General features: G+C 55.8%; 2 protein-coding genes across 2 annotated transcripts in view; one reads left to right on the forward strand and one right to left on the reverse strand.

Moving 5' to 3' along the window:
* Positions 1-579, reverse strand: part of HIP1 (huntingtin interacting protein 1) — a 48,306-nt gene extending 47,727 nt beyond the window's left edge. The window contains exon 1 of the mRNA XM_086624883.1: positions 463-579. Within this exon, the coding sequence (XP_086481009.1) occupies positions 463-579 (117 nt within the window). The remainder of the gene's footprint in view (positions 1-462) is intronic.
* A 10,822-nt stretch (positions 580-11,401) lies between these two features.
* Positions 11,402-12,456, forward strand: LOC104377722 (C-C motif chemokine 3-like 1). Its single transcript, XM_009984618.1, has 3 exons — positions 11,402-11,474; positions 11,753-11,867; positions 12,357-12,456. The coding sequence occupies exons 1-3, from the start codon at positions 11,402-11,404 to the stop codon at positions 12,454-12,456; spliced, it is 288 nt and encodes a 95-aa protein (XP_009982920.1).
* The last annotated feature ends 56 nt before the right edge of the window (positions 12,457-12,512 follow it).

The raw sequence follows: 12,512 nt of genomic DNA on the forward strand, positions 1-12,512 counted from the left end.
GTGCTGGGGGCGGCTCTGAGAAGAGGACACAAGATGGAGCCCAGGGCGAGCCCAGCCCCCGCCCAGCCCCTGCCCTCCATGGGCACCCACCGCCCTCCTGGGCGGGGCTGGCCTGGGTGGGTGGAGCCAGCACAGCCCCGCCCACCCCAGCGTTCTCCACCTATCCGGAGCAGCCCCGCCCACCGGAGCCAACCGAGCTCACCTGGGCCGGCCCCACCCACTCAGCCAAGCTCCGCCCCCAGCCAAGCTCCGCCCCACCAAGCTCCGCCCCCCGCCAAGCCAACACCAACTACTGGCCAACTCGGATTAGCCCCGCCCACTCCGGACAGCCCCGCCCGGCTGAGCCAAACCCAGCCACCTGGCGGCCACCGCCCGTCCCGCCGGCCCCGCCCCCTTGGGCGGGCACCCCCCGCCGTCGGCATCACCTGCCGGGCGGCTCCGCCCTGCGGCCCCGCCCCGTACCTGGGCACGCTCGAAGCTCTCCCGCTCCGCCTCCAGGCTGCCGCCGCCCGCCCGCCGGCTCAGCACCTTGGGCAGCGGGTTGGACACCTGCTTCATGGAGCTGCTCACGCGGTCCATGGCCCCGCCGCGCCCGCCGCCGCTCCAGCCCCGTCGCGCCGCGCCCTCGCCACCGCTCCGCTCGGCGCCGCCGCTGGCCGGACCTCGCGCCATTGGCCCGCCCACCTGCCACTCACGTGTGGGCACGCCCCGCCGGCACCGCCTCTGCCCGGGTGGCTCCGCCCGCCGTCCCGCCCCTTCGCTCTCATTGGTAATCCCCACTGCCACTCTGGAGGAGCTCCCCAGAGAGCCAGCCCCGAGCCAGCTGAGGCGGTCAGATCACGTGCTCGCCGCCAAGCTCACTGGTCCGGCCGGACCGCCACTCAATGTCAGCTCCCGCCTCCCCCACGAGCGTCCCGCCTTCAGGGCCAGCCCTCTTAGCACCGCCCACCTCAGCCCTTTGGCCACGCCTCCGTGCCAGCGCCCTGTGATGATTGGCCTATGCGCCTGCCGCTCATACCCCGCTGTCCCGCCCCGCGCCTCTCCCGTGCTCCGCGTGGCGCCCCCTGGCGGGGGCGGGCGGGGCCGCGGGCTCGGGCCGCGTTACGAAGCCGCTCGGGTCCCGGGGAAGGGCTCTGCGGTGCCTGGCCCGGCCCCGGGGCTGAGCGAGCCCCGTGGGGCTCGGGGGTGCCGAAGGGCTCCGAGTGGAGCCACCACCCACCGGCCCGGGTGGGCAGGCCCGGGGGTTCCCGCAGGCCCGGGCGTGCCGCGCTGCACTGAGGCTCCCGGCCTGGCCCAGCCTCACAGCGGGATGCGGCCGCCGCTCTCCGCGGCTTGGCCCGAAATACGCACAGGCTGCGGGGGAGCGCGGAGGCGTGCGGCCCTGCTGGCTGCCCGTGGGGCGTTACGGGGAGCCCTGGCTCTGCGGGTCTCTGCGCATCGTCTCCCTCCGCTCCGCCACGCCACAGGCTCAGCTCAGCCCCTCTGGGCACCGTGCGGTGGCTGGACTGAGCTGCGCTCCCCGTATCCCACTGAGCAGCGTGTGTCAGGCTTTGCTCGGCATATCGGAGGGATTCAGGGCTTCACAGTCCTGCTCGGGGCCAGGGAGGAGGTGGGGAGAAGGCACCCCTGGACAGGGTGAGCAGCAGCCTCAAGGTTGTGTGGGCCTTTGCCGTTTGTGCCATCCACGCTGTGGATGGGGAGCTGAGGTGTGCGCTCAGGCAGGAGGCAGCTGCAGGCACAACTGGCCGAGCAGAGCGAGGAGGGTAGGTCATGCCTCTGTTAGCATTCGCAGAGGGGCGAAAAGTGGTTACAGGTGTCTGAAAAGCAAGGAAGGAGAAGGGAGAGAAGGTTTTCACTTCCCCCGAACAGCTGGCAGATTGATGGCTGAAACGTGCTTTTGCAGAACCTGATCCAGGCGTATGTCCCTGGTCCCTTCACCCACCGGACACTTGTGGCGGGGCCCAATCTTTGCCCTCTCTCAACCCAACGAATTGCTGGGCTGTGGCTGGCTCCTGTGGTTTTGACCAGGAATCCCATCCCACCCTGGAGGTGGATTTCCTACTGGGACCTTTGCCAGAACTTGAATATTTCTGCAAAATTTGGATAAATCACTGTTTTTGCAGAGAGAAGACTGCTCCTTGATTAATCCCCAATGATGGCAAAGGGGGCTGTGCCGGGTCGTGCCAGCTGGGTTCCTGGATCCTTAGAAGCCGGTCACACAAAATCAGTGTCTTTGCTTCAGATGGGGAGTAGCTGTGCAAAGCTGTCCTGTCTGCCACTGCCAGGGGTGATGGGGCAATCTGGGAACAACTGTTTAGGATGTGGGTTCTCAGGAGCTCTTATGCAAGCAATTCTCCCTGCATAACTCACTTTTGTGGCTTATTTTTCAGCTGAAACAACTGCCACACGATCACGCTCCTGTAGCTGCCCAGTGGGATGTGTGAACAGGCTGTTTGCACGATAGACCTTACCCATCTGTGCCTTGGATATCAGATTCACAGCTGATGGGAAATGGCCTACACTGTGCAGCAAGGCCAGCTCTTCCCACCCCGGCTTGTTTCGGCTCCCTGTCTGGCTTCTCTCTAATGTACTTTCTGGAAGCCTGCCTCCTTCCTTGGGGCTGGTCCCAGAGGAGGTTTAATGGGTTTAATTCAGCCACTATTGCAGTGAGGTGATTAATAATTGAAGAAATGAAGTCATTATGGAATAGAGATGAAGGAAAGAAAGAACAGAGGAGGCCATTAGGCTAAGGACAGCAAGGTCCTTGTGATCTGCCTACCTCTCCCACCCCTCCATTTGCCTAAAAGCGTCCTGCTCCCACACGACCTCTCCAGCATGCAGGCTTTGGTCTGGGAGTGCTGGACTTCAACCCCAAGGTTGTGTCATCTGCTCCCTCTTACTGAAGAGCAGAGTCACATCCTCTTCTTCCGTGGCCAGGGCTGAGTGCCCATTCTGGGACTTGGGCTGGCCAACTGGGAGATTCCTGCCTGGGCAGGAGCAGAGGGAGGTGGCTGGATGCAGGCCAGAATGGGCTGTTTCTACCGGTTGTTCCTGCCTCCTCTGAGACAGGGGCTGTAACAGGATGGAGCCAGGATCCACCCCATGGGCAGCTGGTCAGGCCACCCTGGGCTGGCCCAATCCACCCAGTGGCTCTGCTGGATTGTGCTTTGGAGCTCTGGCCTAGGCTTCACTGCTCTGCAGGGATTTGGGAGGCTCCCATCTGGTGGAACCATGTGCTTCATTTTTAGGCAGCTCTGCAGGGATTCAGGGGGCTGCTTTCTGGTGGGAGAGGGTGCCTTGCTTTTAGGCAGGTTGAGAGATGCTCTGGAAGTGGAGAAGGCACAGGGCTGTTCCTGTGTGGGGTCTGTTCCTCTGCCTCGGGTTCCGTGGGGAGATGATGGAGAAGGGCTGGTGTGCAGGGCAGAGGAAAGGTGGGTTGGGCACCATTCCTCTCACCCAGCAGGTCCTTTTTGGAAGCCATGGCTGGTTTCATCTGCTTGGTTGCTCTGTGCTCCTCTCGCTCCTGTCCAAGAGGCTGGACTGCAGCCTGGAGGCAAAGGGTGGTAGGAGAGCCTGTCATGGAGTGTCTGGCCTATGCAGGGACAGAAACTGGCTTCCCCAGTGCCACCCACCCCACTGCAGCCACTTTCACATTTCTGGGGCAGGAAACCTTGGGCTTGGGCTGTGGAACATGGTCACCTTCCTTGCTTTCAGTAGCTAACTGGGTTGTCTGCACCTGAGTATCTTCTGCAGGATGGAGACCATGGGTCTGGTGTCTGTTGGGACATGGAGAGGATGGTGTGTCCTCTCTCTTCTTCCCTTCAGGCAGCCTAGTGCTCAGCAATGTGTGACACCCATCGAGCGCTGCTGGCTCAGGCTGGGCAGGGAGGACTGGAGCTGGTCTTTCCCTGTTGCAGGGCTCCATAGGGCAGTCTCCTCTTGCTACTCATATGCTCCAAGCCTCCTGCCCATAACAACCCTGAAGCAAGCTGCTTCCTCTCCGCCAGGACATGGCTTCTCAGCTTGGTCTCAGCCCAAAGGACCTGCAGGCAAAGGCCAGGAAGAAGGGGCAGGAGAGGGGCCAGAAGGGACTGCAGGGGCTGTGGGATGCTCTTTTCCCAGGGGCTAGGAGCTAGAGGCTTATTTTCCAGCCCCCTTCCCTAGCCAGAGCCGAGAGAATCCCAGGGTGCTGCTGCAACACTCCTCACCCTCCCATGGCCTGGCCCAGGCTCAGGGAGAGCACAGATCCCCCTTGTTTCAGGAAGAAAATAGAGGCACAGAGAGCACCACAGTCCTTCCTCTGTTACCCAGCTGACTGTGCCGGAGCCAGCGGGCACAGGGCTCTCTGCAAAGATCCTGCTCTCTTTTCCCTGCTGGAGGTGAGCTCCGAAATGGACCCCCTTCAGTTGCCCCTTTAGACACCCCAAAGCACATCCTCCTGAGCCCACTGGCACAGATGAGCCGTCCCTGGAGGGCACAGCTTCTGGGAAGCCACGCAGCGGGAGGGCAGTGCCATGACAAGCTTTCCACAAACGCAATTCTGCAACCACAAATACAACCCTGTCCATGACAGGGCCATCTACTCAGACCCTGAGATAAAAACGTCTTATGAACCAAAGTGCCCACTTGGTGCAGGGGCAGAGTCTCGGGTGCAGGGTGATGGTCCAGAGCCAGCAGGAGGGTCCCTGGTAGAGCAAAGAGGGCGTGTAGTGATGGGACAAGGGGCAATGGCAGAACGTGATCGCTGAGGAAAGGTTTTCTGTCTATGACTTGGGGTGTGCAGGGTTGTGTGGAGGTTGCTTGTTACAGAAGAGCGTGGGTAGTGAATGAGGCAGGGGCTGCAGGAGGGCATGGGCTGTAGGTCTGAAGAGCCAGTCTATCCCTGTCTTCCCTTTATGATAAGGACATAACCCAACATTCACCAGTGCCTGGGTGGAGCATTGTCTTTGTTTTCCAGATTCCTGAAATCCTACAGTCTGACTTGCAGACGTCACCTGTCCCTCCAGCTGAAGACAAAAGGAGGCAGACTTCACAAGTGCAATGTACCATGTAATGCCCTAGTGCTGGAAATCAGGTCCTGAGTGTCTCAAAGTGAACACCCAAATGGTTTTCTCTTAGTTTCTCTGAACCTCAGCTCCTGTAGCTGCAACAGTCACTCAGTGTTATGGCTGCTGGGCAAACCCTGTTCAGCTCCACGCAGGCTGGTGCTCGGTGCTGGGAGCATCTTCAGGAAAACAAAGGTATATATGGGTGGCGGTAGTTTGGTGAAGGCAGCCTGCGTCTGTCCTTGGAAGTATTGCCAAATTTCTGTGAGGGCCACATCCTGACACGTCGTGCTCTTCAGGCTCTTGGTCCAGAAGTGAGACCTTTCTAGGCGCCCTAAATTTGTCTTGGAAAATTGCACAAACTGCAGCAGTGTATTTCTGCCTTGCTGTGTGCTTGGAAACCGTTGGTGTCTTTCTGCTGACATTTACCAAAAATATTCATGTGGAGGCATATCCTGATATATAAATTTCAGTCCAGGGATTTCGATGCAATTTCACGAGCTACTCTATAGACCTTACAGTCCTGTAGGACCAGTTGTCCTGGGGAATCAAATGCGAGCAGTCCCGGACTAAGGGTCCATCTAGCCCAGCCTTAATATCTCCAGATGTGGCCACAGCAGACCCCTTGAAGAGAAAGGCAAATATTTGTGCTGCCTCCCGAGTGCACTCCCAGCCTCCAACCATTCCCATTTTACAAATCTTCTTAAGCTTATCTCTGAATCCAAGCCCCGACTCAGACACATGGAAATTTGCCTGCGATCACCATGTCCCTTGGCAAGGAGCTCCTCGAATGAAGAGCTGCTTCCTTCTATTCATTTTGAACCTGGCTCTTGGCAGCTTTGTTTGATGGTCCGTGGTTCTTGCTCTGGGAGAGACAGTGAATAATCACTCTTTGTCCCTCTTTCTAGGCCACTCATCATTTTGCAGACTTCGATTCCCATTCTGGAAAGTCTCAATCCCTCTGGAAAATACCTCTTCTCATCTGAGATCTTGCTTGTCTTTCATGGAGCTGCACCACCCTGCGATTGCTGACTTCCCCGTCTTTCTCTTTCTGTATCCAGCTATTTTACTCCCAGTCAAAACCAGAGTTTCCCACTTTAGTGATCTGGCAGCACCCAGGGGCACTGTGATAATGTAATCCCCAGACATGACTCCAACCTACGAGTCATTGTGGTGGAGCAGACTGCCTTCAGAGCTAAGAAAAGACTTCCTCCTGCATCCCAAATCTGTTCTGGTGATGGATCCAAAGATACCATGTGTGGTTTCTATCGAAAGCTGAAACACACCATAAGGCAGAGGTTTTACAGACTCCATAAATAGCTACTATTTAGGATGTATGATATGGAGGAGGTTTTAGAAATCAAAATATTTAGAGATTTGCATTATTTGTCTTGGCAGGAAGGAGCAGCCAAGACTGAAATACAAAATCTCCCTTCAAGGAAGGAACAGAGTTGAGGAAAACAGTGAACAGGGAGAATAACAGAGATGTCAAATCCTCCAAGAATTCCTTTTGCGATGAATGGGAGCAGGAAACACAGCCCAGTATATCTGAAAGGAGAGAGAATTCATTGAAAATATCTATGCACATTTATATTCCTGATAGAAAATACTGATTTTTCAGAATGAATCTTGACATTTCCATCAAACCCGTATTTGAATATTGCAAGAACATCCAGAACATTCAGCTAAAAGCAGCTCCAAGCTGGGCTGTGTTGGTGTGAGCTGCATCAGCGAGGGTGTCTCCAGCTCATTCCCCAGCCTGTTCTCCTCCTCTCGGTTTTATTCTCGTCCCTGTGTGGAGATGTGTAACAGGAACATTAAGATGGGTCTGAACAGGGAATGTGTGCAAATGTTGGATCTGAACACACTGGTAGAAAGGGCAGCAGCAGGAGAATGAAAGTGGTAGATGTTGGTGGCACTGAAGTTAGCAGGTCATCAGTGCAACATGATCATCTCATTTTGCCTCATCCCAATCTGATCTCAATCTCATCTCTCCATGTGGTTTCCCAGTCTGCCTCCAAGCCTGTTTCTAGCACCCCCAGCCTCAATCTGCCGTCTGTTGCTTCAGGCAGGGGTGTCAGTCTTGGTTTGTTATCTCAGGCACCTCAAGCTGTCTTGTGTCTCAGGCAGCAGGTCCAGCAGTCTTCCATGGGGACAGTGGTGTACAAGGGGGCCTGCACTGTCCAGGCAGCTCCTGCCCACACACCCTGCTCCCTGCCCAGGAGCCCAGCGTCACCTACACCTTCCCCAGCATTCTTGAGCAGCAACTCAGGGGTTGGGAAAAGAGTGCCAAGGGCTCCCAGAGGTGGGGGAAGCATGGGTATAGGGTGAGGGGAGTCACTTATGGCTAGGCTGGAAGTGCAGCATGGCTGAATCGGGCATGGGGATGGAGAGGAGCTGCTATGTCTCTGCCCTAGGCATCCTGCGAGCACAAATGGACAGATGTTGCAGAAAGAGCTGGAATGGGAAGCCAGAGGTGCGGTGGATTTGGGATTGTGGCTCAGCATACACCTTCTTTTCAGGCTGATCCTGCTGCTGGTGCTAGCATCTCATGCCAGGCATGCTGCAGCCTGCCTGGCCCCTTCCTAGCATCTCCCCAGGACAGCCACTCTCTGGAGGCTCCCTGCTAGATTAAGCTACATGCTTCAGGCAAGATGAGAAACCCCTGACCCCTCAAGGGATGGAGCAGCAGCAGGCTGACATCTTCCTAGGCCCACTCTGTGCGGTGTAGGGGTGAGCGGATCCAGCCCAGGACATTGGTGGTGGGACCTCATGCCCCTGGAGGTGCAAGGTCTCATCCTAGCAACAGAATGGACTCTGGAGCACAGGATGAGGGGGATTATAGGGCAGGCAGGATCCCAGATGAATCCTGAGATCCTCAGCTGTTCAGAGCAGCATACTGCGAGTCCTTCTTTGCCACAGGCAAGAAAAGCCTCAGCCTTGACTTGAGCTGTCTTGATTCACTCTCGCTCTGGGAGTTCAGCCTTCAGCATGATCTAGGATGGCAGCGATCCCATCAATGGGGAAAGAAAGATGCAGAGAAGGAAATGCATGTGCCAAGGTCTTCCCTGCTGCAAAGGCAAAGCTGGGGACCGAGCTACAATGGCTGCACAGGAACCCTGAGTTGTGGGCGGAATGGAGGCTGCCTCCTTGCTGTGTGATGGGAGATGCCTGTCTCTGCTATGGAAGCATCTTTCCAAAAGCCCCACTGGCAGCGTGTGTCCTGTGGTCCCAGGGCTCTGCGGGCAGACCCTCCCCAGCTGCCCGTTCTCCAGGCTTGATCAGGCTCCCTGCCTCCATGGCAGCAAGGCACACACATGTGGCCTCACCCTGGTCAGTTTTGTTCATAGAGTCATAGAATTATATAGAGTGGTTTGGGTTGGAAGGGACCTCAAAAATCATCCAGTTCCAATCCCCTGCCATGGGCAGGGACACCTTCCACTACACCAGGTTGCCCAAAGCCTCATCCAACCTGGCCTTGAACACTTTCAGGGATGGGGCAGCCACAACTTCTCTGGGCAACCTGTTCCAGTGCCTCACACCCTCATTGTAAAAAATTTCTTCCTTAGATCTAATCGAAATCTCCCCTCTTTCAGTTTAAAGCCATTGCCCCTTGTCTTATCATTACACACCCTTGTCCAAAGCCCCTCTCCAGCTTTCTTGTAGCCCCTTTAGGTACTGGAAGGCTGCTAGAAGGTCTCCCTGGAGCCTTCTCTTCTCCAGGCTGAACAACCCTAACTTTCTCAGTCTGTCGTCTTAGGAGAGGTGCTCCATGCTTAGTAACACAGTGTTTTGGTGAAACAAAAGGCTCTGTGTAAAACAAATCCTGCAATGCCACCTAGCTCACACTTTCTAACAAGTCTGATTCACTTTTTCAGTCTACTAAGATGTGGTGGTGGTGTGGATCATGCCCTGAAGCACTCAGGAGCCCCAGGCCTGGAATCAGCTCACCTTCAGTCCGTCCAGGGCATCTCTTCATTTCCCTTCTACTTCCTCCTCTGGGCTCCTACAAGGCCACCACTTTGGACAGTGGTTTCTATTTCGTCATCCTCCTCCTACGGAGGAAGAGGCCAGATCCCTTTCTTCACTGGACCATCATGAAAGGCAGCCTGCCTGTGTGGCTTTCTCACTGCAGCTGTGGTTGTCCAGCGTCCGGACACATTCAGTAGCACCAGGAAGACCTCACTCTTCCTCCGCTCTCCTGCTGCTTTGTCTGCAAGCCTTTGCCTGAAAGTCAGCAGAGCCCTGCTGTAGGGATGTAGCAATTCCAACAGGAGTTTCTCTGCCAGTGCAGTGACACCACTTCTGTCCCAAACAATATGAACTAAACCAGCAAATCTCTTCTGTGTGTGTCTGTGGCTGCTGGGACAATGACAAAGCAATGTCAGGAGGGTGTTGGTTTTACACTGCTGGAACCAAATAATCATCTAAGCCAACTCTGCTGTGCCAACATGGTCATGAGCTTCTAAAGCTCTTTGTAAACATTAATGGCCGATGCTCATGTCCACAGATAACACAGTGCTGTTTTAGCTGTCACTGATATCTGTGAAACTGCAATGTAGTGACAGAACCAGTTTCCTAATGACTCACTGCAAGTGATGGTCACAGACAGCAAAGGAACCCAGACCTGAGATGACACCATGCCATTTTATTGGGTTCGCATGGCAAGGTTTTGGGAGTGGGGGAGCTACAGGGGTGGCTTCTGTGAGAAGCTGCTAGAAGCTTACCCCAAGTCCAATAGAGCCAATGCCAGCTGGCTCCAAGATGGACCCACCACTGGTCAAGGCTGAGCCCGTCAGTGATGGTGGTAGCACCTCTGGGATAGACAGCATAGTTCAGAGCAGGGAGAAAAACCCTGCACAATGGCAGCCGAAGAGAGGAGCCAGACACCCAGACACCCAAGTCAGTGAAGAAGGAGGGGGAGGAGGTGCTCCAGGCACCAGAGCAGCAATTCCCTTGCAGCCCCCGGTGAAGACCATGGTGAGGCAGGCTGTGCACATGCAGCTCGTCGAGGTTAATGGCAGAGCAGGGATCCACCTGCAGCCTGTGGAGGACCCCATGCTGGACCAGGTGGATGCCCAAAGTGGGCTGTGATCCCATGGGAAGCCTGTGCTGGAGCAGGCTCCTGGTAGGACCTGTGACCTCATGGCGAGAGGAGCCCAGGCTGGAGCAGGTTTGCTGGCAGGACTTGTGACCCGTGGGGGACCCACACTGGAGCAGTCTGTTCCTGAAGGACTGCACCCTACGGGAGGGACCCATGCTGGAGCAGTTCATGGAGAACTGCAGCCCGTTGGAGAAGTTTGTGGAGAAATGTCTCCTGTGGGAGGGACCCCACGCTGGAGCAGGGGAAGAGTGTGAGGAGTCCTCCCCCTGAGGAGGAGGAGCAGCAGAAACAATATGTGAGGAACTGATCACAACCCCCATTCCTCATCCCCCTGCACTGCTGGGGGGAGGAAGTAAAAAAAATCAGGAGTCAAGTTAATCCCGGGAAGAAGGGAGGGGTGAGGGAAAGGTGGTTTAAAGATTTAGTTTTTATTTCTCATTATCCTACTCTGATTTGATCAGTAATAAATTAAACTGATTTCCCCAAGTTGAGTCCATTTTGCCCATGACGGTACTTGGTGAGTGATCTCGACCCATGAGCCTTTCGTTAGATTTTCCCTCCCCTGCCCAGCTGAGGAGGGGGGTGATGGAATGGCTTTGGTGGGCACCTGGCATCCAGCCAGGGTTGACCTACCACAACCCTCTGCTCTGCACGCTTACATACTGGTGGCCCTCTGGGTCTCATGGAGAAAGCTCCTGTCTCCTTGGGGCACGGCTGCCTGGCTCATGGACTCCCTGCTCCGGTCACTGTGGGAGAAGTGGATCGTCCCCGGTGGATTGTCACCGGTTTGTCTACAATGCAGATATTCTAGGAAACACGAGTGCGTGGCAGCTACAGTCATTCTTCGTCCATTGCCATCATGTGACTTCTAGGCAAGGGGTTCATCTACTGATCTTCTGCATCGTTACTTCTAGGTTTTCTACCGAGTCCTGTGGTCAGAGGAAAGGAAAAGAGAGGTCATATCCTGTTCTCTATCTTGTCATGATATCATATCATTACAGCATATGCCATGTCAGGGCATTACTGTCCTCGGAGTGCCGGGGACTTCCCTCTGCGGGACTGCGGGGCACCCCTGACACAGCACTTTTTCCATTGTGTCATGTCTTTGGCAATGTTTCCGGCATGTTTCTCTCCTCGCTCGCTCTTCCTCTATAAAGTGGGCTGAACACGGGGATCCTGCATCAGGCACGGCAAGGGGCACTCTGCAGCAGTCGAGCCTGACTCTTACAATTTATCTCCACCCAACAGGAACATGAAGACCCCCATGGCTGCCCTTGCTGTCCTTTTGGTGGCTGTCCTCTGCAACCAGGTCTTCTCTTCTCCAGGTGAGTCCAAGCTCTCCTCTCTGAGGACCTCTCTTCTCTTTCTTTCTGCTGTATGAAGTCTAGCAATGCTTGGCAGCTCTCCCTTCCACGCATCTGCTGCAGGAAAGGAGAGGCACGTCTTGCTACTCTTTGGCTTCCTGAGGGAAGGATGGCTGTGGTGGGAGCCCCTGGTGGGAGCAGCACCTCCTCCAGCGGGGACCTTCTGATCTTCTGACTGCTTCTCCCTACTGGTACTTGTCCTGGTCTGGTTTAATCAGAAAACTTAACTTCTCTTCCAGCTTCTGTCAACTTGTCTGGTCCCTGCTGCTACCGATACAGCAACAAAGCGCTTCCCTCGAGCCGTGTGGTGTTGTATGAGCACACAGGCAGCCACTGCTCCCAGCCAGCTGTGATGTGAGTAGATCTCCTGCCCAAATCCTGGGGAACCCTGCTCCACTGAAGAGTGGCAGTGCCACATCTCACCCCATCTTGGCAAGGGAAAACACCAGCCTGGGCTCTCCTGTGTTAGAAGAACAGCCTGGAAACATCTCAGAGGCCAATCCCACATCCTAGGCAGCCAGTTTCTGGACCTCTCTATTAGATTTGAGCCAAGAGAGCTTCTGCTGGTCACCTGCCTCATCCCCAGACAGCGGGACCCAGGCAGGATGGTGTCCCAGCTGGAGAAGGCACGCTGGGGACAAAGTGGCTTAAGCAGCAGAAAGCAAGACACCTGTAATAACAACCTCCCCCCCGGCCCGTATTTCCCTGGGGCTGCTCTTCAGCTATAGAGGTGTCTGCTTTGGTGGGGTTCATCAGTGGTGAGGAGCAGGTGGTCCTCTGACCTGTCCTGTCCTCTCTCCTCCCTTCCCCTCTCCCCTCCTTTAACTGGATTTCCTTCTGCAGATTCAGCACAGCCGCGGGCAAGAAGGTCTGTGGCAATCCTGCTGAGAAGTGGGTCCAGGACATTGTGAATCACCAGAAGGACAAGGCAGGCAGCAGATGAGCCATGCCCTGCTCCCTCCATCACCTCCGGCAGGATCTTCTCTCATGGGCACCTTG

Source organism: Tauraco erythrolophus, chromosome 21, assembly GCF_009769465.1.
Source record: "Tauraco erythrolophus isolate bTauEry1 chromosome 21, bTauEry1.pri, whole genome shotgun sequence".
In the NCBI taxonomy this organism is placed as follows: domain Eukaryota; kingdom Metazoa; phylum Chordata; class Aves; order Musophagiformes; family Musophagidae; genus Tauraco; species Tauraco erythrolophus.